Source organism: Monodelphis domestica, chromosome 5 (assembly GCF_027887165.1).
Source record: "Monodelphis domestica isolate mMonDom1 chromosome 5, mMonDom1.pri, whole genome shotgun sequence".
NCBI classification, from domain to species: domain Eukaryota; kingdom Metazoa; phylum Chordata; class Mammalia; order Didelphimorphia; family Didelphidae; genus Monodelphis; species Monodelphis domestica.
In genome coordinates this window covers 200,785,226-200,809,735 of record NC_077231.1, presented here as the reverse complement: position 1 = coordinate 200,809,735, position 24,510 = coordinate 200,785,226, and the positions used below count along the sequence as shown (strand labels likewise).

The 24,510-nt window shown below is 38.1% G+C and overlaps 1 protein-coding gene across 2 annotated transcripts; it reads right to left on the bottom strand.

Annotated features, from left to right (window-relative positions):
* Positions 1 to 780: 780 nt before the first annotated feature.
* Positions 781 to 24,063, bottom strand: LOC100019251 (Golgi-associated RAB2 interactor protein 1B-like). Of its 2 annotated transcripts, none has more exons than XM_007504272.3 (7): positions 23,689 to 24,063; positions 22,250 to 22,461; positions 19,940 to 20,195; positions 19,186 to 19,307; positions 13,276 to 13,331; positions 6,516 to 6,685; positions 781 to 1,252 (listed from the first exon to the last, which is right to left on the bottom strand). In XM_007504272.3, the coding sequence occupies exons 1-6, from the start codon at positions 23,938 to 23,940 to the stop codon at positions 6,516 to 6,518; spliced, it is 1,068 nt and encodes a 355-aa protein (XP_007504334.1). In that variant the 5' UTR covers positions 23,941 to 24,063; the 3' UTR covers positions 781 to 1,252. The 2 variants fall into 2 exon arrangements, with proteins under 2 accessions (XP_007504334.1, XP_007504335.1); XM_007504273.3 differs by having other exon boundaries at positions 22,250 to 22,434; positions 23,689 to 24,053.
* Positions 24,064 to 24,510: the final 447 nt, after the last annotated feature.

The window sequence follows — 24,510 nt, the reverse complement described above, 5'->3', positions numbered from 1 at the left end:
TAACTAATTCAAAAGGCAAAGGATGTAGTAGAAAGATTATTGGACTTTGAGTCAGGCAACTCTAACTTAGATTGCTACATTTGAGCTTTAAAAAAAGGGGATAATAACACCAGCAGTACCAGCTTCTAATATTCACATACCATGTATGTAAAGCACAGCTGCCTTTTTAAAATTCCCTTTGTTTTTTCAATATTTTTGGTAGAAGATGAGTCATCTGTGTTGACAGGAATGTGATGCTAACAGGAAGAGGGATCCCTGCTCCGGGTTTTATGAACCACTAATTTATTTCTACATTTAATTTTTATGGGTTCAGTTCAATTCAACAAACATTTATTAAGTGCTTACTATGTGCAAGGCACTGTTTTAGGTACTGGGAATACATCAAAGACAAAAACAAAAAAGTTCCTGCCCTCAATGAGCTTACATTCTGTCGGGGTATACAACATGTACACAGAAAAATAAATACAGAATATATGCATAGTAATTTCTCGAGAGAGGAGGGAGAGAGAAAGAGAGATATCTAGAGAAAGAGAGAGAGAGAGAGAACACATTAATGGGACCAATTGAGACAGGTTTTGTATATAGATCCTGAATTGTACTTTGAAGGAAACTAAGGATTGTGGAAGTTGGACATGAGAAAGAGTGCATTCCAGATATGGCAAGCAGCATTTGTTGTGTCTGCTTCCTTATCACAGCACCATTATTAAAAATGTCTTTATGACTTAATTGCCCAGATTGCTTTTCCTTAGTTTTCTCATTAAAGACAGATTGTCAGAGTAGTTGAGTAGCTTGGCCATTTTTAGTATCACTTGTCTGATTTCCATCATAATTTTTAAAGAGTCTACCTTGATATTCATAGTTTTGTAATCCCTGGAGGCAGCTTTGAAATTCATCTTTTCCATTGCTGTTCGGTTCATTTCCACTGTTGTAATTTCCTTTTGAGCCTTAATTGATTCTAGAGATCCATATTTGGTCATTGCTTTTGCTGTTACCTGTCATTCCTGCCCCTCTGTGGTTACCAGTTGCTGTTGCTGCTGATTGACAACTGCAGGTTTCTGCTGCTGCTGTTCCTGGACACCTCTGCTGGCTAATCTTGCATCCCTCCATGGCCATCAGCCACCTCTTTGGATGTCTTGTTCCAAACTGCCTTCCTTGTTATTGATCACCTGATCATTTTGCCATTCATTCCTCTTTCTGCCGCTATTACACACCTTCTGCTGCAAAATCCACTGCACGATCATGGCTGCACCTCCTAAATTAGGACCAAAAAGATAGCATAAAAAGTGTGCATATTATGCAAGCAAAATAGCAACTTGGACAATTAGATTTTTAAAAATTAATTTGTTGGTTGATTACATTGAAATTCACAGATATCTTACCTCCTCCCTCCCCTCCTCACACCATAGAAGGCAACACCTGACAAAAAAATATGGATATCTAAATTATGTTTTTCATGTTTCTGCTTGTCAGTCCTTTCCTTGGAGGTGGACATTTACTAATTATTCTTCAAATATTAATTCTGTAGGTGTATAATGTTCTCTTGGTTCTATTTATTTCACTTTTTGTTATTTCATGTAGGTCTTTCCAGATTTTTAAAAAACTTATCCTGCATTTCTTATGATGAAGTAGTATTCCATCACAATCATACCACAACTTATTCAGCCATTCCTCAATTGATGAACATCCCCTCAATTTCCAATTCTTTCCCACCACAAAGATAATTGTTATAAATATTTTGAAACCTATAGATTCTTCTCTCCTCCCCCTCTTCTCCCCCCCCCCCCAGTCTTCTTGGGAAACATATCCAACAGTGATATTTCTGGGTAAAAAGGTTTATACAGTTTTATGAACTTTGGGGCATGTGGAAAGGAAACAAGACTGACAATTTGTGGGGGAAGGGGCAACTGGAAGTGGCAGTTGGGTCTTGTGACTAGCACTTTCTTCCTGCCAGACCGGACTTGCTTCCTAGTTTTGGAGGAGAGAGGAGCTTGTTCAGCCCAGTCTGGTGTGATGTGGCTCTTTATGGTTCAGCCCAAAGATTCAGGCCCATTCATCTCTGAAGGTCAGACCTTGTTGCTGGCTTTAGAATCCCTACATCTGAAGAATGTGTAGCCCAAAGTCCTTCGGTTATATCACTTGGTATTTCAAATATTGTACCTTCATTCTGAACTTGTTCACCATCCACTTGCCCCACGAATAGCAATGGATAATGTTTTAAAGAGTCTTTGGGTAGATGTAGAAAGATTTTCCCCGATTTATCACATTGAATAGTTGCTCCAATTTTACACAAACAGAATCTCCCAAAAAGGTTGATTGGGCATTCTGGGATTAACAAGAATGTGTGTTCTGTTGTTAGGGGTCCTAGCATTACCATTTTTGATTTTAGTTTTGGTACTCTGTTTTTCCCTGTAGCCCCCATTATTTGTATGTAACTTGTGATTTGGCTGTCTTTGGGAAATGTTTTTAAAACAGATTTAGTTGCTCCTATATCGATAAGAGCTGGGTAGATCTCATTACTCACTTTTATCATGACCCTTGGTTCTGTGTTCTCATTTTGTTGGCACACTTGGACCATAGGTGCCTCTATTTCTATTTTGTTCAAATCTCAGTTTTGTTCTTCTGCTACAGAATTTTCTTGTTGCTCTGAACATTCATTTTGCAATCCAGCATCAGTTTGCAATGGAATTGCATTATCATGGAGACTTAAGGATGGCATAATAATGTTTGTGTTTGCTTTTTCTTGTGCAGTTACTATTGGTTGGAATTCTTCTGCATAAGGATTTAAAGTTGACTTTTCTATTATGTCATTGGTATTTTCTTTTGTAATATCATCCCTTCTTTCCATGTCATTGTCTCCAGGAGGTCTGCTAGTTTGAATTTTTTCTGTTATTGCATTTTCCTCCCAATTGGACACTTCTGTTGTTAGTTCATGTGCGTCAATTAATTCATTTATAGTTTATGCATTACAGACTGTTGCCAGTTCTGTTTCTTCCTCTTTCTTTGTAGCTTGTTCTAATGTTCCAACAATTTTCTCTTTAATCTCTGTTATATCATTATCTAATTGGATTTCTTCTTCTATCTGTTCTTTAATTTTGTTTTGTGTTTTTGGTACCCCACATTCTATCTGCATACAGTCTCCTTCCTTTTCATTTTTCCCATTTCCTTTCCCATTTTTCCTTTTTGATGTTACCCCATACACCTGGCTTCATAACTGACTTTGTTTGGCAGCACCTGAGACTACTTGTAAATAACGTGGTTTCGCTCCTTGTTGGATGTATCTCTCCATGGTTTCTAAATTTGGTGCTTGCAATGATTTCTTGCAATTACAATCACAACATTTTGTATTTCTTTGGGTATTATTGCTGCTATACTTTACATTGCTTTTCCAAGACCTTTGTTTGTTATTAGCTTGGAATAATTGTGCCTTTAAATAACAGTCTCGAACCATGTGACCAATTTTTCCACAGAGGGAAACATCTGGGTACATTTCTCCTTTGATTGCTTTGTGTGTAATTTCTTGTGGGTTTATATGATTGCAGAATGGCTAGAATTTTTATTTCTTCAATTTATTTATGTTTACTTGTGCTATTTGCCTCCTTGAGCTTGGCTTTAAGCTCTTTTATTATTTAATCCTTTTTCTCTAGCATTTCTTTATGACCTGAAAATATGTAAGTTGCAGTTTTTCTTAAATCTTCCAGACTTAGTGTTTCCCAATCTGGGCACTGAAGTTTAAAATATGATCTAATAGGTGTGTTACTGCCTTTCACAAATTGTCTCCTTATGTGTTGGAGATTTTGTTCAGTTAAATTTTCAAATCCAAGCGCATCCTCTGCTACTTCAATCACTCTATCGAGGAATTTTGATGGATGTTCCCCATTTTCCTGTCTCAATTTCTCAAATAGTCCCCAAGTATCTGGTCTTTTTGAAAAACTTTTCATTGCCTCTAATAAGTCTTCTCTGGCCTTTCTTAGGTAACGTAGATTTTCATTATTAGATAACTCTAAGTCTGTTCCTTCCTCTGGCCATGATGTTAAATTTGGATTGTTTCTTGTTTCATCAATGAATTGTTGTTTTTCCCTTTTTGAAAATAATTCTGAGAGAAGACTTTCAGTGTCCTGGAAATCTGGATCATAAAGTCTAATTGCTCTTTTAAATTCTTTTAAACATCTCATCGGTTCTGAAAACCAGGAAGGCATCTGTTTTTTCAGACTATCAAGGTCAGCTGTTGTAAATGGTTTATGTGTTTTAATATGAATTATGCCACTATCTGGTTGTAGGCTTGTTTGATCTCTTAGTGGCAATATTGGTATTCCACTTTCAGCCCCATCTGTATTTTCTTGCTGAACTACATTGTTATTTTTAGGTATGTCTTGTTGTGTGTTAATACCTTTGCCACATTGTTTCTCTTCAGTCAGTTGCTTCATTTTCTTTAGTTGCATCATCTCCTCTTTTATGGCTAAAATTATCATGGCCATTTCATTATCTTTTGCTTTTTTTCCATAAATTAGATGCACACCTTTTTTTAGGGCATAGTATAATTGGGTTATGAAGAATAATGCTCCAGCATATGTGGGAATGAGTGAAATCAAGAGATACATACTTATATTCAACCATTGCAAAGTTTCATAGATGCTAAGCAGAAAATAAATATAATCCTTAATTGTGACAAAAAATAAGTTGTAAAACATATAAAATAAATATCCAATCCAGGCTAGATAACCCATGGCAAGTAATAGTTTCTTTGCCGTCTTGTATCTTGAAAAGTCTTTTTGCAACAGAAAAAAATGTTTTTAAGTCTGGCCCTTTAAGAGTCTCCTCCTCCCTTCAGGAGGAGTGGTTTCTTTTGGGTGTGGTATCACTAGGCAGATTAGTTGCACTCAACACTGCTCTCAAAATGGTTACTTTTCACAGTCACACAGGCTTTTTGAAATGTATGCAGGCCCAACTTCTCTGAAACTCCAATTGCCTTCTTTTTCCCCAAAACTGTAATATTTATTGGGAAAGGAAATGGAGGATTAAAAAATGGAGGATAATGGGAGGTTTGTATGGGGTATGGAGGAGTTGAGGGGAGAGAGAGAATATTGCTTGGTGAAGCAAAGGACAGAGATGCCCCCTGCTGAGAGGAAGCAGCAGGGGTCCGATAAGGACTGTTTGTCCTGGAATGACTGAACTGAAGTTCAGCTCCCTCTATGACCAGAAAAGATAGTCCACTTATCTGACTGCAAATTCAAATAATAAAAAGTTTAATAACCAGTTGGGATTGGAGTTTTTTCCTCAGCTTCAGAGTTGAGGCCAGGCCCCAAAGGCTGGCAGAGGGTTTGTCCCACTCCCATCTACTCTATATCAGTCCTCGCTTTGTCTAATTTAGAATCTTAGCAGTACACAGAAAGCAACAAGGTCTGACCTTCAGAGATGAATGGGCCTGAATCTTCAGGCTGAACCAAGAAGAACCACACCACACCAGACTGGTCTGAACAAGCTCCTCTCTCCTCCAACACTAGGAAGCAAGTCCAGTCCAGCAGGAAGGAAGTGCTAGTCACAAGACCCAACTGCCACTTCCAGTTGCCCCTTCCCCCACAAATTGTCAGTCTTGTTTCCTTTCCACAGGCATAATTCCAAATTGTTCTCCAAAATGATTGGATTCAGTTCTACCAAGAATGTTTCAGTGTCCCCATTTTTCTGTATTGCCTCCAACATTGGTTATTTTACCCTTTCATTATGTTAGCCAATCTGGTAGGTATGAAGTGATATCTCAGAATTGTTTTGAATTGCTTTTCTCTGAGCAGTAATCATTTAGAACATTTTAAAAATATGCTTATATATGGCTTTGATGGGGGCAGCTGGGTAGCTCAGTGGATTGAGAACCAGGCCTAGAGATGGGAGGTCCTAGGTTCAAATCTGGCCTCAGACACTTCCCACCTGTGTGACCCTGGGCAAGTCACTTGACCCCCATTGCCTAGCCCTTACCACTCTTCTGCCTTGGAGCCAATACACAGTAAGGGTTTAAAAACATATATATATATATGGCTTTGATTTCTTCACCTAAGAACTGTCTGTTCATATCATTCAACCATTCAATTGGAGATTGGAACTCATTCATTTGGCATTTGACAAAGTTCTCTCTATATTTATATATGAAACCTCTATCAGAGAAACTCTCTTTAAAATTTCCCCAAAATTTTCTGCTTTCCTTCTAATCTTGGCTACTGATTGGTTCTTGCTTTGGAAACTGGAGCATAGAAATAAGAAAGGAGATGATCCTTTGAATGGATATAAAATGGGGTCATCTATGATGCCCCTCTGTCTAAGGGCAGGTAGGTGGCTCAATGGATTGAGAGCCAGGCCTAGAGATAAGAGCCAGTGGGTTCAAATTTGGCCTCATATATTTCTTAACTGTACAACCCCAGGCAAAATCACTTAACCCCTCCTTGCCCAGTCCTTATCATTCTTGATTCTAAGATAAAAGATAAGGGTTAAAACAACAACTCATAATAGCAGAACAATTTTAGTCTTACCTAAGGCTGAGGGCCAAAGCAATGAATGGAGGCTGCCAAGGTGCTAAGGAGAGACAGGGACTGTAGCCCAGAGGGATTTTCTCTTTCCCACATACTATGAGAGAAAGAATCTCTCAAGCATAGGTCTCCTTTGTTTCTTTGAATAGTTTCTTGAGAGGAACTTTCTTGCTCTGGATTAAAAAACAAAAGACAAGATATTTTATTTCTAGATCAAATGGGGAGCATTTGGGTAAACTATATCTGCCTATCTCTCTGTGATGGCAGGACTCTCTCCTAGTATCTGTTTCTTTTTAAAAATTATGCAAAAATTGACTATTAAAATTAAATTTACTTTGAAATATCTGCTATTTTCTTTAGAGATTCTTGCCCCTGGTGACAAAGAACTAGCTGAACCCTCAAGTTTGTGACTCTTGTAATTTGTTGGTCTTCCAAAGGTAAAAAGGGATTTATATGACCCAAGGAAATATTAGAATCCTAGGATTCAGCGCTGAAGGAAACCTGAAAAATCTACTCCAAACTCCTTGTTTTACAGATGGAACTATATGTATGAGACACTGAATAAGAATGGAAAATAAAAAGGGCATTTGGAAAGATGGAGGACCAATGACATCTAAAGATGGTTTGATTGACATCAGTCAATCATAACTGAGAATTATGGTCCCAGTTATCCCAGCTTATCTGATGACCCTAAAAGTCACATGAACTTTTCAAAATACTATGATTGAGTTTAAGACTTTCTTGTTATAATACTAAACCCTGATATTAAATGCATCAGTCACCATAATTTTTTTTCATTCAGACTTGATTCTGTTGCTATGGGGAAATCTCAGTGTGGAAACTCCCTCCACCAATGCAGATTGACATCCTACACATCACTGCCAGAGTAATATATTTAAGGTACTACCTCTACTTTGATTATGCGACTGCGCTGCTCCAAATTCTTAGACAACATTTAAAGTATTCTGCAATCTGGTTCTATCCTACTTTTCCAGCTTTATCTTGCAATACTTTCTAAACTCCACACTATTTCTACTCATACCTACTTCCATTGCTAGTGGAATGCAATCATAAAATCTCCTCTTACTAAAAACCATCTTTGTCCTTAAAGACCGAATATAGAGATAATGTTTTCCCATGAAGTCTTCCTAAAAGATTTCATTAGCCAGAAGAAATCTTTCATCTTTTGCATCTCTAATAGGACTTTGTATTATAGCCTTTTACATACATCTGTTATCCCTCATTTCTAGGTTATAAATTCCCTCTGCACAAAGTTTCCAGTCATATTATCTTTGCATTCCTCTAGCTCCTGGAATACTTTCTAATATATGTTTGTTGAACCATATACAAACATCACCTCTACATCAACAAACATACAAGCCCCTTTCCAAATTTTGCTCTGATTACATGGAGAATGTAAAATTTAAATATTTAGAGGTAAATATGGGGTAAAAGAATTGCTTTTCTCTATGTATTTCTTTAACATCCACTTAAGCTATATAAAACTGAGACTGTCCAATGTTTCATTTGTCTTCACAAAGGATAGGCAGCATGTCATGGGCAGTGATAACCTCAGAGTCAAGAAGACTCATATTCAAATCCTGCCTTTTATACTAGATGTGTGATCATGAGCAAGTCTTTAAATGACTCAGTGCCTCAGCAATTCTCCAAGTCACATACAAGTTGCCAATACACATTGGTGAAGGGAGTCTTCACACTGGGACTTCCCCACTGCAATAGAATCAAGTCTGAATGAAAAAGAATTATGGCTATTCCCCCCCCCCCCCCCAATGTTCAAATTTCCAGCTCCCTGTGGATAAGAAACCTACCCTGTGGATAAGAAACCTATTATAGTCATCTAAGCAAGGGATAATAAGGACTTAAATTCTGGTAATGGTGGCACTGGCAGGGGGTTAATCAGGACCTTAGTTTCATCATCTGCAAAATGAAGGCATTGGACTGGATGACTTTTGATATCTCTTCTAGCTCTACAAGTGTGATTCTATGATTAATGTAAGCAAAACTGCAAATGTAGAGTAGGCAGGGCTTGACAACTAATTGGAGATGAAAGGCAACAAAGAAGGAAGCAACAAGGTTGACTTTAGTTTCTAGCCAATGAAAATGGGAAACTAGGAAAGTTAGGGAGAGAAGCAAGTTTAAGGACAAAGATGGTAGGTTCTGTTTTAAACACGAACTTCAGACACTGGTGTGAGATTTAGGAATATATCCCAGCAAACCATTAAGAGTTCAGGCCTGGAGCCCAGAGATGATAGATATACACTGGATATAAAGAATGGAGAGTCATGGAGCTGAATTGAAGGAATGAGGGATGGATGAGCTTGTTGAAGGACAGAACGTATGTTGAGAAGTTAAAGAGTTTTTGGCTCAGAGATCTGGGGATGCCTACATTTAAGAGATGAGAGGAAGGGGAGCCAAAGAAGAAATCAAAAAGGTAGGAAGGAAGCTTGAAAGTCAGTGTCACAAAAGTCTACGAAGAATTGGTTAAATAGTGTCATATACTGTTGAAGGTGTCAGAGAAGAAAGATGGAAACCAAGTAAATATCATTGAATTTGGTGATTAAAAACTTACTCTTAACCTTAGAAAGACTAGTATGAGAGGAATAGAGGATAGAAGCCAGACAGCAGAAATAATTAAATATATGTGCAGAGGTCTGTATACTTTTGGAGCAAAATTAACCTTGGCCTCTGGAAGATTACGTCAATGGATCACAAACCCTGGCAGATCTTACCAAGTTAAAAAAGCTTTGATTGGGGACCAAAAAACAGATCTCACATGTCTATCTTCTGAGGACCAACCTAGTTAAGTTTAAAAAAAAAATTCTAAACTTAAACAGCAAAGAAAAGAAAAGCATTTCCATATATAAAGTAGAATTCAAAAAGAGAGTTGTCTATGAAACTGAAATTTCATATGATTTTTAAAAAACTTTCTTTTATTTTTTTCTCAATTACACATAGAAACAATTTTTAACAACAGTTTCCTGACATTTTGCAATTCAGATTCTCTTCCTCCCTCCTTTTTCCCTCCCTTCTCCCCTCCCTTCTCCCCAGGTGGTAAGTAGTCTGAATACAGGTTAAATCAATGTTTCTTCAATATATATTTCCATATTTCCCATGCCATGACAGAAGACAATATCACACATGCAATAACAAACTCACAAAGGAAATAAAGTGAAAGATGGTATACTTTGATCTGCAATTAGATTCTAACAGTTCCTTCTTTGGTTGTGGATAGAATTTTTTTTTGTCATGGATTCCCTGACGCTATAAATATTTTTGTACAAGTAGGTCCTTTTCCTCCCTATCTTTGATCTCTTTAGGATATAGATGTAGTAGAGGTATTGTTGGGTCAAAGAGTTTATACACAGTTTTATGGCCTTTTGGGTGCAGTTTCAGATTGCTCTCCAGAATGGTTGTATTAATATCCCAATTTTCCCACATCCCCTCCAACATTTATCATTTTCCTTTTCTGTCATATTAGCCAATCTTATAGGTATGAGGTGGTATCCCAGAGTCATTTAAATTTGCATTTCTCTAATCAATAGTGATCTAGAGCATTTTTTCATATGACTATATAGCTTTAATTTCTTTATCTGAGAACTGCCTGTTCATATCCTTTGACCATTTATCAACTGAGGAAGGCCTTGTATTCTTATACATTTTGCTAAGTTCTCTAAGTATTTGAAAAATAAGATCTTTGTCATTGACAATTGCTATAAACACCCCCTCCCCAATTTGTTGTTTCCCTTCTAATCTTGGTTGCATTGGCTTTATTTGTACAAAACCTTTTTTAAACTTTATGTAATCAAAATTGTCAATTTCATTTTTTGTTATATACTCTATATATCTTGTTTTTGGTCATAAATTCTTCCCTTATCCATAAATTTGACAGGTTACATTTCCATGTATTGCCTGTTATTTCTAGACCAAGTATCCATTTTGATTTTATCTTAGTGTATGGTGTGAGATGTTGGTCTATGCATAATTTCAGCCCTACTGCTTTCCAGTTTCCCAGAAGTTTTTGTCAAATAGTGTGTTCTTCCCCTAATGCCATGTTGGCGAACCTATGGCATACGCATGAGAGCAGCCAGAAAGGGCTGCTCCCCTCCTCCTCTCCATGAGTGCCTGAGGACTTTTCTCACAGGACCTGCCCTTCTGCTCAGCAGCCCAATGGAAGTGCTTCCTGCCTCCCCTGTATGGGGTAAGGGGGGAGGGAAAGCTCACATGCTAGGTGAGGGTTACAGTTTGGGCACTCAGTCTCTAAAGTCTCTAAAAGGTTCCCCATCACTACCCTAATAGCTTATATCTTTGGGTTTACTGAACTAATGGCCACTAACTACTATCTGTTGATTTTCTAACCTATTACATTGATCCACCATTTTATTTCTTAGCCAGTACCAGATTGCTTTGATGATTACCTTTTTATAGTCTAGATTGAGATCTGGTATGGCCAGACCTCCTTCCTTCATATATTTTTTTTTCATTAATTCCCTTGATATTTCTCTCCTTTTGTACTTCTAGATGAATTTTGCTATTATTTTTTCTCTTTCTAGGAAATAATTTTTGGGTAGTTTTATTGGTATGGCACCAAATAGGTAAATTCATTTAGGTAGGATTATAATTTTTCTTATATTGGCTCAGCTTTCCATGCACAATTAATATTTTTCCAGTTGCTTAGATCTGATTTTATTAGTGTAAAAAGTGTTTTGTAATTGTGTTCATGCAGTTATTGGGTTTGTTTTGGTAAGTATATCCAGAGGTATTTTATATTGTCTATAGTTATTTTAAATAGAATTTCCTTTTCTATTTCTTGCTATTGAACTTTGTTGATAGTAAATCAAAATCCAATAATTTTTGTGAGTTTATTTGTTTTGCATGACTTTACATATCTATAATAGGCTTTGTTTTTCTTGCCTTCTCAATGGGTTGGGGAGGTATTATTTTTAAAAAGTAATTTTTTTTAGGAAGATCACTTATGAGGGGACTAATTCTTTACCTCAGATTTTAAATGGTAACCAGTAAAGATATAAAGAGGCATGGAGAAAGCACATATGAAATCTCTCAGTTTGCAGCTGGTGTAGTTCATAATTCCAGCAACACACCTAGTGGCACCTGGATGTGAGTAGCTGCTCCCCTGGTACCATGCCCCTAAATGGAGAAATAGAGTTTTCTGAATGTTCTTTTGTTTCGGGTTCAGTCATGGGCCTTCTTCTCTTTTTAGTCTATACTATCTCATTTGGTGATCTCATCCACTCCTATAAGTTAAATAGATCATCTCAATCTCCCCAGGTCTATAAATTCACTCATAGTCGCTATCCTAAGCCACAGTCTTGAATTAGCAACTGACTTTTGAATAGCTTTAATTGAATGTTCCACAGGGATCTCAAATTCAACATGTTATAATAGAGCTCATTACTTTCTTCTCCCACTCCCCCCTTCTCAACTTTTTTGTTATTGAAAGCACCAGCATCTTCCTAAATCATACAGGTTCATACAAATCCCACATCATCCTCAAACCCTTGCTTTCAGTTGCCCCACATAGTCAGTCTGTCATCAAACCTTGTCATTTCCACCTTAGCTACATCCCTCCCTTTTTTTCCTACTCCTACAACTACCATCCTAGGTTAGAGCCTCATCATCTCTTGCCTGAATTATTATGATAGTTTTCTATTTGTCCTCTCAGCCTGAAGCCTCTTCCTGCTTTAATCCAACCTCTACTCAGCTGTTGCAGCAATTTTTCTAAAGCATAAGTCCGACCACATCACCTCCCAACTCAACAAATTCCAGTGGCTTCTTGTTCAAATCTAAATCACTGTTTGCTATTTAAAATTCTTTATAATTAGGTCCCTTTCTACCTTGTCAATCTTAAGACATTTAACTCCTTTCCAGAGATCTATAATTCAGTGACTGTGGTCTTCTTGTTGTCACTTACTCAAAATGTTTTGTTTCCCATCTATTTCTTTTGCACTGACTGGCTGTTCCTGTGGCCTGGAATGCTCTTCCTCCTTACCTCCAACTCTTTTTTTTTTTTAACTCTTCCTTTCCATCTTAGAATTACTACTGTGTATTGGTTCCAAGGAAGAAGAATGGTAAAGGCTAGGTAATGGGGGTTAAGTCACTTGCCCAGGGTCACACAGCTCAGAAATATCTGAGGTCAAATTTGAACCCAGGACCTCCCACATCTAGTCCTGGCTTTCATCCACTGAGCTACCCAGCTGCCCTAATTCTTAATTTCCCTGGCTTCCTTCAAGACTTAGCTCAAATCCTACTTTCTGCAGGAGGTCTTTTATTGTATTCCCAACTACTAGTACCTTGTGTCTGAGATTTCCTTTCATCCATTCTCTATATAGGGGCTGCTAGTGGTAAATTGGATATGAGTATCAGGCCTGAAGTCAAGAAGACTTGTCTTCCTGAGATCAGATCTGGCCTCAGACCCTTCCTAGCTGTATGATCCTAGGCAAGTCACTTGTTGCTCTCAGTTCCTTATCTATAAAATGAACTGGAGAAGGAAAGGGCAAATCACATCAGTATCTTTGCTAAGAAAACCTTAAATGAAGTCAGAAAGGGAAGGTGGTTTAAGCATCAAATTCCACTACATATGAAAGGATAGCTTTTCAAAGCAGTGTGCATGTGAGAGAAAGAGAGGGAGACAGACAGACAGACAGATAGATAGACAGAGAGCGAAGGGGGGTGGGGTGGGAAACGTGCATGAATGCATGCATGCCTTGCATTCATTCTGCTTTACCTGGGTTTCTTGCCTGAATATCTCTGATGATCTCCATGAGGTTGATGTCTGTGGTCCTGGTGATCAGAAAGATATTGACAGAATCAAAAAAATAAAAACAACAAAAGGAGGAGATAACATTGAAATCTTATTTCAAGGGAGGCTTCCACTAGTGGTCTTCTAAGCACAGATGCCTAAGGCACAGATATAAATGGAAATAGCTATATTGGTGAGTATGACCTACTTAAAAAGTGACTACAGAAGTGAGGAAGCCAGGGGAGAGGGAAAGAGAAAAGTTCAGTTCTGTCTTTGCTTTGTCTCCATCTGCTCCTATTCCATGGGAGTGGGAGAATTTATTCATTTTACTTGTTGTAAATTGCATTTATCCCAAGTGCAAAAACAGTCTTGTGCCATCAAGCTAGTACCTGCCCTTCTATGGAAAGAAAATAATAGCACAGGGATTCATTGAAAGCAATGAAGTTAATTTTTTCAATAAAAGTTTTTTATTCCTGTTTTATTAATGCCTTCTTACAGCATAATCATTGCTAGATATATTCTCTTCCCCTCTTACTCATTCCACAACACTGTGGTTTTTTTTTTTTAATTAATGAAAATTGCAAAGATGGGAAACCATGGTGATGGAAAATTGCATATGTCAAAAGTAATTGATTTATTGATCCATGATCCCCCTAGTTCATTTTCAATCAACATTACTCAGTTTAGTGTGATACAGAAGTGATTGTTCAATATACTGGAGACATAGGTGGTCAATCATAAAGAGACTGAGAGTCATATTATACTCACATAAAGTTAAAGGGACTCTTTCTTACATTGGACATTTTAGGCTATAAGAAGCAGATTTAAGACTGTATATATACTAAGGGCCATGAGTGTGCTCACTTAACCACAATAATGTCCATGCTAGAGGAACCTCCACCTATGTGGTCTGAGCCAACAAGAGGAAGGGGATCATCTAGACAAAATTCTGGACCTCAGAGGTGCTCTGACATTTTCTCTTCACCCAACTTGGAAAGATAAGCATTACATTGCTCATCTTATGACCCCTTAGCCAGTGATGGCTGGATATCCTGTCCAGCCTGTGAGTGGAGATTATCTTTATCTTGCCCCTCTTATAACCACCCTTGGAAAGTCTACAAGTTATTTTAGGAGCTCCATGACCCTTTGTCATTTCCCTTGATTGCCCACCTTTGGGAGTGGGATTCTGCTTGATGATTTCCCATCTTCTGCACTTTGCTAGGGCTTGGGTGGAGATCTGCCTGCCCCTTGCCTCAGGACCACCAATGTGCCCATGAGTCCAGCAATGGGCATTTATATTTTGTGGTTCACCATCTGAACTGTTTGGGACCTGAGAGTTATACAATTTGTACTGGGGAACAAGGGAGCATCTCAGATTGTGAGGAAGATTTAAGTTCCCATTCATTAAAGGGAGCCAGATCCCAATAATAAATAAATAGATGGTCATTGGCTCAGAGTTCTGCCCCAGTGATTTTTATTTTGTAAATTAGACCAGATTTTCTTTTCATGGCACCTATGCTTTCAGACATGATTAGATGTATTGGCTGTTTTTGCTAGAATGCTCCCCCAGCTCAAACCTTTCATTTTAAATTTATTTTTGTAAGGAATGATTAGATTGGGAAAGAAAGGGGTTAGAGTTAGGATTCTAAAATCATTACAACCTAACTACAAAAGATATCAATTTAAAATACTTTGTAAAAGTTCATGAAAATAGCCTTTACTGAGGAAACTGATTTGGAAAACAAAATTTAAAAGGCTCATATCTAGGTTAAACAGCAAGAATAGCATTTTCTAGGAATTTCACTTTTCAACTTAATAAGAGCAATTTTCTTTTAAAACTTTGTTAGTATATTTCCTACCAGTTTCTTAGAAAAGCCACAGCTCTCAGTCTTTCTATTGGAATATTCAATTTTCTCTTGGTTTGGTTTTCCCAGCTAGACATAATGGCAAAATGACCTCAGGCTACCTTCTTTAACTGTCTGTTACATTCCTATTGCCTTGACCCAACGGCATAGATTCTTGTTCTACTTGAAGGCAAGGACTGTTTGAAATTTTTCTCCTTGTATTTGTAGCCCCTAGTATGGTAGATGCTTAATAAATGCTTGTTGAATTCTGGGGGCTATAGCCTTGGGGCCTTGCCTCATTCCCTTTTCTCTCTCTTATTATCATCTCCTCAGCACTATCATCTGCAATAGTTCTGAACACATAGTGTGATTCCTCATAGTAAGAATTCTATACAGGTCTAGTAAAAAATAGTCAATAAAAAATCCTTAGGCACTTATTCTATGAGGAAGTACTGTTTGTGCTTAGCTAAAGTGCTGGCATAGAATTTATCTAAATCTAACTTGCTACTCAAAATGGTATTTAGAGACCCCCTAGTTCTCATTTGTTGTTTTTGATTCATGACCCCATTTGGAGTTTTCTTGGTGAAGATACTGGAGTGGTTTGCCATTTCCTTCTTCAGCTCATTTTACAGATGAGGAAACTGAGGCAAATGGACTAAGAGACTTAACCAGGATCACACAGCTAGGAACCAGCATTTGAAGTCAACTGGGCCCAAGTCATTTCAGTGTTGAACTAAAAGGTCTTCTTCTATTTGAGTGTTCTTTAGCCTTCTTAGGTCCCTCCTGATTCTATTGCTAATCCAAATCTGGACTTTCTCTCCAAGAAAGGTTTATTCTTTTTGTAACCCTTCCCTTCCATCTTAGAATCAATATTTTGTATTGGTTCCAAAGCAGTAAGGGTTAGGCAATGGGGGTTAAGTGACTTGCCTAGGGTCACACAGCTAGGAAACATCTGAGGCCAGATTTGAACCCAGCAGTCAGCCCCCTAAGAAAGAGGTTTTAAATTATTTTTTCAGTCTGGCGAAACCTATGGATTCCTTCTCAGAATCATGTTTTTAAATGCATAAAATAAAAGCTATAGGATTCCAAAGGAAATTCAATTACACTGAAATATAGTTAGCACATTATTGAAGAAGAAAAAGATTACAGTTAAGGTGAACCTACTCAGGGTAAGAAGCCCAGCTCTGAGATCTGCCTCTCAAGGAAAGAGTCACTTTCCTATATCTGATTATCTGATCCTCACTCTCCAACAGAAGTCTCTACTTCTAATTTTGCATTCTTGTCCTCTAGCTGTTTTTTCTAATGATCTCATTCCTATTCTGTTTTCATTTTATTCTATACACTGTGGGGTCCTACTTACTCCCTTTTCAATTTGGGGCCTACTTTTATGCAAATACTTTAAAAATATCCATATTGTTCATTTTTGTAAGTGAATACTCTTATAAAATCAAAACCCCAAAACGCATACCCAAATAAACAAGTGAAAAATAGTATTATGCAAACACTTTTAATCCATGCTTCCTCCTCAGCTATCTACTCTCAACACTGAGTTTTGGACAATTAGCAAATGTAGAGGAATTTATACAGATCACTTAGACTTGCTTCCAACTTGGCTGCAGTATTTCTAAGGATAGCAGAAGTTTTGCTTGTACACATGAAAATGTAACAGGATGGGGCAGCTTGGCAGTTCAGTGAATTGAGAGCCAGGGATGGAGACAGAGAGGTCCTGGATTCAAATCTCACCTCACACACTTCCTAGCTGTGCAAGTCACTTTACCCCCATTGCCTAGCTCATACAGCTCTTCTGCCTTGAAACCATGACACAGTATTGATTCTAAGATGGAAGGTAAGGATTAAAAAAAAATAATAGGAGTGTAGCTAAGCTGTTCCTCCTATGTTCATATATACCATACAAGACATTTGCTTTTGGATGTAAAGGACATCAGAAGTTGGAGATGTTGACCTAAAGTCAAGACCTGAAAAGAGTTCCATGCATCCATCATGTGCCAAGGAGCAAGGGGGCACAGAGATATTAGGAAGGAGTGAATCTGTGAGCCTAAAGTATAAATAGTCTATCCTTTTGCTTGTGCAGTATGTGAATACTATGGTCTTTATGTCGAGGTGGTGGGGAGGGAAAGGAAACTCTAGAGCCCCTGAGATTCTTTCCTCGTGGGAAAAGTGGGAATACTTTCTTGGCTATCTATGAACTTGGTTCAAAGCTTTTACTATATTTTTTGTGGTGTAAATAAAACCTTTTTTAATACTTGACGTGTCTTGTTAGCGTGAGTGTTTTAGATGGGAGCTATGGACCATCATTTAGAGGAAAGCAGACTAAGTCAAATATAGATATTCCCAAGGCTTCTCTGGGCAGGAGCACAAGCTGGTGATTTCTTGTGTGAGACCTAAAAAATGGTACTTGGGTCCATTGGATTAAGGGCTAAAGTTCAAATGGACACCAAAAAATATTACAAGGAAAAGGAAAGTAGATGAGAAAATTCCCAAGCAGTCACCTCTTTCCAGTCTCTTATCAGAAAGCTAGGTCAATAATTGGGCTTTTTGGCTTCTCTTTCAAATTTTGCCACTTCCATCCATTGGGGCAAGGTCATTATTCCATTACTCTAAATCATCTCTCTCCATCAAAAAAAGGAGAAAGGGCCTACTTGTACAAAACTATTTATAGCAGCTCTTTTTTGTTGTGGCCAAGAACTGGAAATTGAGAGGTCCCATCAATTGGGAAATAGCTGAAGAAATTGTAGAAAATGATGGTGATGAAATACTATTGTGCTATAAGAAATGATGAGTAGGATGATTTCAGAAAGGGCTGGAAAGATCTATATGAACTGATGCAGAATGAAGTAAGCAAAACCAGGAGGACATTGTATACAGTAATAGCAATATTGTGTGATGATCAATTGTGAGAGACTTAGCTACTCTTGGTAATACAATGATCTGGGACAATTCTGTTTTTTTATGTTTTTTTAATTAAATTTTTATGGTTTTTAAATTTTTTAAATTTTAAAATATTTTTCCATGGTTACATGATTCATTTTTTCTCCCTCCCCTCTTCCATCCCCCCTCCTGGAGCTGACAAGCAATTGCACTGGGTTATACATATGTTATCACTTAATATCTATTTCCATAGTATTCATTTTTATAATAATCTTTTAAAACCAAAACCTCAAATCATATACCCATATAAATAAGTGATAAATCATATGTTTTTCTTCTGCATTTCTACTCCCACAGTTCTTTCTCTCAATGTGGATAACATTCTTTCTGATTAGTGATGAAGGACTTATGACAAAGAATGCTGTCCATTTCCAGCAAAAGAACCGATGGAGTAAGAATGCATATCAAAACACACTATTTTTCACTTTACTTTGTGTTTTTATTTGGGGGTTTGGGTTTTATATGAATATTTTCTTACAACAATGAATAATATGGAAATGAGTTTTGCATGATAATACATATTATAATCTAAATCAAATTGATTACCATCTCTCAGAAGGGAGAGGGAGATAATATGGATCTTATCATTTCAGAATATGTGTGTTGAAAATGATTATTACCTATAATTGATAAAATAAAATATCCTTTAAAAATAAATAAAAAATAAATAATCTCTCTAGAAATGTTAAGCTGTGTTGCCCACTGTAATAATACAAAGAGAAGGTGGCAGATGGAGAGAAAGGACATGTGATGGTTCGATGGGGATATGATTGGGGATGTAGACTCTAAATGATCACTCTATTGCAAATATTAATAATATGGATACATGTAAAATCCAGTGGAATTGGCTATGGGAGGGGGGAGGGAAATAACATGAATCATGTAACCATGGAAGAATATTCTAAATTAATGAATTAAATAAATAAATTTTTAAAAAAGAAAGGACATGTGAATTGTCCATGGTCTTAGTGTGAGGTTAGAAAGTAGTTAGGGTTTCTCAGTGGTTGACTCCTCAGTCCTATGGCAGGTTCCCCCATCTCTAGGGTTCCCTGCTTTCTGCTGGCATCAGAAAAGAATGACAGGAGGAGTTCGATTCACTTACCTGACTGGTTTCTTGTGATGGGTCAAGTTTGCTGGACGCTTTGAGGCTTCAGACATCCCCTTGGCCATAAGAAGAGCAAGACTCTCGCTTGGTCCAGCAGGTAGTGGTTTGCTATTTTCGACCTGGAGAGACCATATTGTAAAGTGAGGTGGCCAGACTCATACTCTCTTTGGTCTGAAAGGGACCCCTATTACCTCTTTGCTATGTTATGGGAAGGAAATGGGATTTCCCAGTTGTATTATTATAGGGAGCAACATGTAGTGGCCATGTACATAGTTGACATGGAATCCAGAAACCCTATCTATTTCTCATACCTCAGGTCTGATTCCTACCCATTAAATGGACTGTTCCCATCTAATACTTTTTATTATACTAGAATAACTTTATGGTATTTCTGAGTTATAGAACTTTATGCTTTCTGTCCATCTGAGTGGAATAATTTTTATTTCTGAGGGGGGAAAAGAATCCCATATTTAGTTGTTTCTTGGTTGTATAAAAAGTTTTCGTCTGTGCACTAGTGATTCTTGATTGATCTCCTGCATTAGATCCTCACATTAGTAACCATCAAATGCCTGGGAAAGGCTGTCTTCAGGCACTATACTTATAGTGCTGAGTAATCCTGTGTTCTCTACAATGACCTGGTTGCCGGAAGGTTAGACTGGGTGACCTCTAAGGCCAGTTTAAGCTCTATTTCCATGATCCTGTGATCTCATTCTTGCTAGTGGAAGATTAGAGTTTTATGGTGCTCACTTACTGCTTCTGGGCCATTGCCAGAGGATTTGCAGACCTTGGGCACCAGGCAGTGAGGCACATGAATTCTTGGGTCTTTAGTGGTGATGGACAGTCCCCTGTCCAGAATACACAACAGTCGGACCCAGAACTGGAACACAACCTCAGGGTGGTCTATGTGGAGTTTTAGGTAGTAAATTTTTTCAGCAACAGTACGAACCCTCAGGATACGCTGAGACCAGTTACAAACTTGGAGCTCCACAAACTTTAGTGGAAGAATTCTGGGGACACAAAAGAAGAGGCAAAATGGAAAACCCTCCACAGTACAACTCATCCTTTTTTCGATAAGGCCATATACCCCCCCCCCAAGCAGAATCAGTGGCACAACTAGGAATTTCTTTATAAAATTCCATAAAATGATACCCCAAAACAATACCCCCCAAAGAAAGCTGTATTTAACAAAGGGGGTGGGGAGTGGAGAAGAGAAGGGAAGGGAAAGAAAGGAGGGAAGAAGGGAAAGAGAAAGAAAATGTGAAAGGGAAGGGGAGCAGAGAGACAAAGAAAAGATCTGAAGGAGAGACAGATGGACAGACAGATCAATAACTAATAGAGAAAGAGAAGAGTCAGGTAACAAAAAGAATGATTCTGGGGCACAAGCAATAGCAGGTCAGTGCTTGCTAAGAAGGCTCAGGACCAGGAATTTAGCTAAGCAGGAAGTTTTGCAGATGACACAGTTCTAGTCAGACAAAGGGGCAGGTCTGGTGTGACTAAATCAGGTCACACTAGAAAGGATGAAGGAACAACCGGCTGTTATGTAGATTTAGGCAGATCTGCAGGGTCCAGAGTCTAGGAAATTAGGGTTACTGAGGATAACACTGGCCCACAGTGTTGATGAACTTTGATCCCATCTCTACTACTCTCTGTCCTATTTCTCATAGTTTGCTGGCACCTCCAAGTCCACCAGCATTAATTGTGGCCCAAATGTTAGAGGCCTCCTGGGAAACCCAGACTTCCAGGGAAGCAAGGACAGAGCTGCTAGGATTACCTTACAAGTAGGGAACCAAAGGAGAAAAATAGAGAACATGAGACTTTCACCCACTGCTATCTCTTCCACATCCCTCTCATCAAAGAAAGCAATTGAGTTCCAAAACAGGTTAGTCCTCCCTCTTCTCAACCCCCAAATGCCTATCCCTACCAGCAAGGAAATATCTGTCAGAGATGTAGAGTGGGAACTAGTCTTATGTGTAAAGAGCTTAATAATGAGGTATATTCAATACACACTTATCACCCAATGAGGATCCTAGGAGCCGTTAACCACCATATCCCAGGATACTCTCCTTCCTTCTTCATTAAGTTCAGTTTTTGGTTCAGTCTTTCTTTCCCAACTCCTGCTCTCATATTAGGGGGCTTCAACAAGCATATTGATTCCCCTTCAAACACCTTAGCTTCCTACTTCCTCCTGTTTTCCTGGCTTCCTTTAAGTCTCTGCTATAGTCCCACTTGCTGCAAGAAGACTTACTTGGTCCTGCTTAATGATTTTTCCTTCCTTCTGAAATTCTCCAGTTTAACCTGTATCTATCTTGTTTGTACATAGCTATTTGCATATTGTCTCCTCCATTAGACCGTGGTGTCCTCAAGACCAGGCATTGTCTTTGGCCTTTATATTCCTGGCACATAACACAGTACAGTATTTTTTAAGGTATCTACATTTTAGGACTGGAAAGAGATATTAGAATTGGTCTGGACTAGCCCCCTCGGCTTTCCAATGAGTACACAAACCCAAAGACACTTACTCAAGGTCACATAACTTTCCGTTACATCTCATGACAAGGAGAAAACTTTTCCTATAATTGGAGTAAGACTTAGAGTTCCTCTATTATCTTCTCTTTCCAGGTTGTCTCTCTTCACACCCCTAGCCCTTTCCAGATCTACTCCTCCCTACCCCTTATCTGTTAAATGAGAGAATTAGATTCTATGATTTAAAAATTGTCTTGAAGTTCTGACACTGTAAGTCTAAGTTATTGAACAGGATACCAGTGGGGGACTCTGTTCTTTCTCTGTCTGAAATTCTGGCATAGTAAAAAATAGCATTGGACCTGGAACCAAAAGACTAAGGTTCAAATATTTGGTACTTTTCTGACTGTGCAACTTTGGGGAAATCATTTAAACTCCCCCAGCTTCAGTTTCCCCAAGTATAAACTGAAAGACTTCACCTTTAATGTCCTTTCAGGATCTAGCATTCTGTGACTCTGTAATTCAGTTTTAGGCCAGACTTCCTCTCAGATGTTCAGTGGTATCCCCTCTCCTTTTTTTTAACCCTCAGTAATTTCCTTACCTCTTGAGGGTGATAGTTGGCATTTCTATTGGACAGATCCACTTTGGAGATTGCCCTTTGGGCCACTTGACTTTGGCCATCAGGAGGATGTTGGGAAGAGGTAGGCATGGCACTGATGAGGTCACACCAAGAGCCACAGTTGTAGATGAATCATAGATGTTTCTCCAATTATTGTACTTTGTTACCTGAAAAGCAGCCCCAAGGGCACGAATCTAAGCACGTAATGAGAAGTAATGGAAGGAGGCAGCTAGGTTATTCAGTGGATAGAGAGGCCAGATCTGGAGTTGGGAGGAACTCAATTCAAGTCTGGCCTCCGACTTAGCTGTATGATCCTGGCCAAGTCACTTATTCCCATCGCCTAGCCCTTATCACTTTTCTGCCTTGAAACTGATATTTAGTATCAATTTTAAGACAAAAGGTAAGGGTTTAAAAAAAAAGATACTTTCAATCATATTGGTTGAATCAATTAATTAAGATGATTTTCAGTTATCTGTCTTATAGACAGTTTGTATTGTTTGTCCTCCAGGAAAATTTTAGCCCTAAAGTGTTTCTTCAACTGTCTAACATTATTTCTGAGTCTCTTAAAATAATTGTTTAATTTGTCCATTAGATACATGTTTTTCTTAAACCCTTACTGTCTGTCTTAGAATTGATTCTAAGTATCTGTTCCAAAGCAGAAGAGTGGTAAGGGCTAGGCAACCGGGCTTAAGTGACTTGCCCAGAGTCATATAGCTAGGAAGGTTTCGAATTTTTTGTGTCATAGATCCCATTAGCAGACTAGTAAATTACATGCATTCCTTCTCTGATTCATGTTTTTAAGTGATTAAAATGAAATTCAGAAGACTAAAAAGGAAAACAAACATTAGTGAAAATAAAGATGTAATTTTTTTTTCCCATCCAAGTCCACAGAAGACTATTTATTGTCCACATGGGGTGCCATGGACCCCAGGTTAAGACTAATGGACTTCTGGTTTAGATGTTAAGATCTAGATACTTGGTTCTTTTGTCTGATGGATTCTATTATCTTTATGAAATTTCATATTCAATTTGAATATTGTAAAATTGAAAACTGTGATTTTGATGACTTTAGTTTGGTCTTATATCATTACTGTATGAGTCATACTTTTGTGCTAAAGGTCTAAAATTGGAGGAGTTCCAGTCTGATAGATCTCTAGTGTAGAATGACCACTGACCTCTACCTAACAGTTGATATTTGGTGCCCTAAACAACAGATATCTTGCACAAGATACCATTACCCTGCAGACACAAACAAGGGGACCTTGGAACCTGTCTTGAGTTTTTTCTGGGTTCATATCTTTCATGGTCTCAGTCCTTTTCCCCCCAGGGATTCCAATGTTCATATAAGTGTTGTAGGCAATTCCTAGGTATAAAATTTGGGACAGGGAAAAGAATTTGCTTGAAATGTTGAATAAAAGTACCTGGATGAAGTTGCTTTCAAAGACAGCCGAGTTGGGAAACAGGTTAAACTCTGGAGAATGAAGAAGTTGGCAGAGTAGACCATCTTCCACCCCAAGTTCTACTCCAGGGTCTGGTTCTTCAATGGCAGGTGGGAGGCCCCTAATGACCATTGTTGAATCAGGGCAATGATAGGCTTGATAGCATCTTTGAACATCCAGTATCTTCTTTGACTTCTGCCAGGGTCTTCCACTTGGAGGAGTTGATGGTAACATGTCTTTCTCTCTCTATGGTCAAGGGGCCAATTGCAATTTTCTGATCTGACCTCCCTTTCCACTTGCCTAAGGGTTGTTCATCACGGCCCAGGAAAGTCTGTCAGCTCACAATGGATGACATCACTGAGATGATGAGTGTAGTGCAGGGGAAAGAGTAATGATGGACTTATAGTTGAAAGACCTGAGTTCAAGTTCAGATTTTGATGCTAACAGGCTGTGTGACCATGGGCAAATCACTTAACCTCTCTGAGCCCCAGTTTCTTCACCTATAAAATATTACTTAAAATATTTACATTAACCACCTCATAGAGTTGCAAAGAAAATACTTTGTAAACCTTAAAATTCCACATAAATCGGATTAATTATGAGAACTAAAAACCTTGACAGCTTAATAGGAGAGGGAACTAAAGAAGGGGGTACTTTCTTTCTTCTCTATATATTTTCTAATTAGTCTTTCTGAATTCTAAATACCCTAAACTTTCTATGGATATGAGTGGAATAGTCTTCCCTCCAGAGGATTATGTGGACAATATGAGTCACTGTTCAACATTTCAAGATCAAAACCTACCA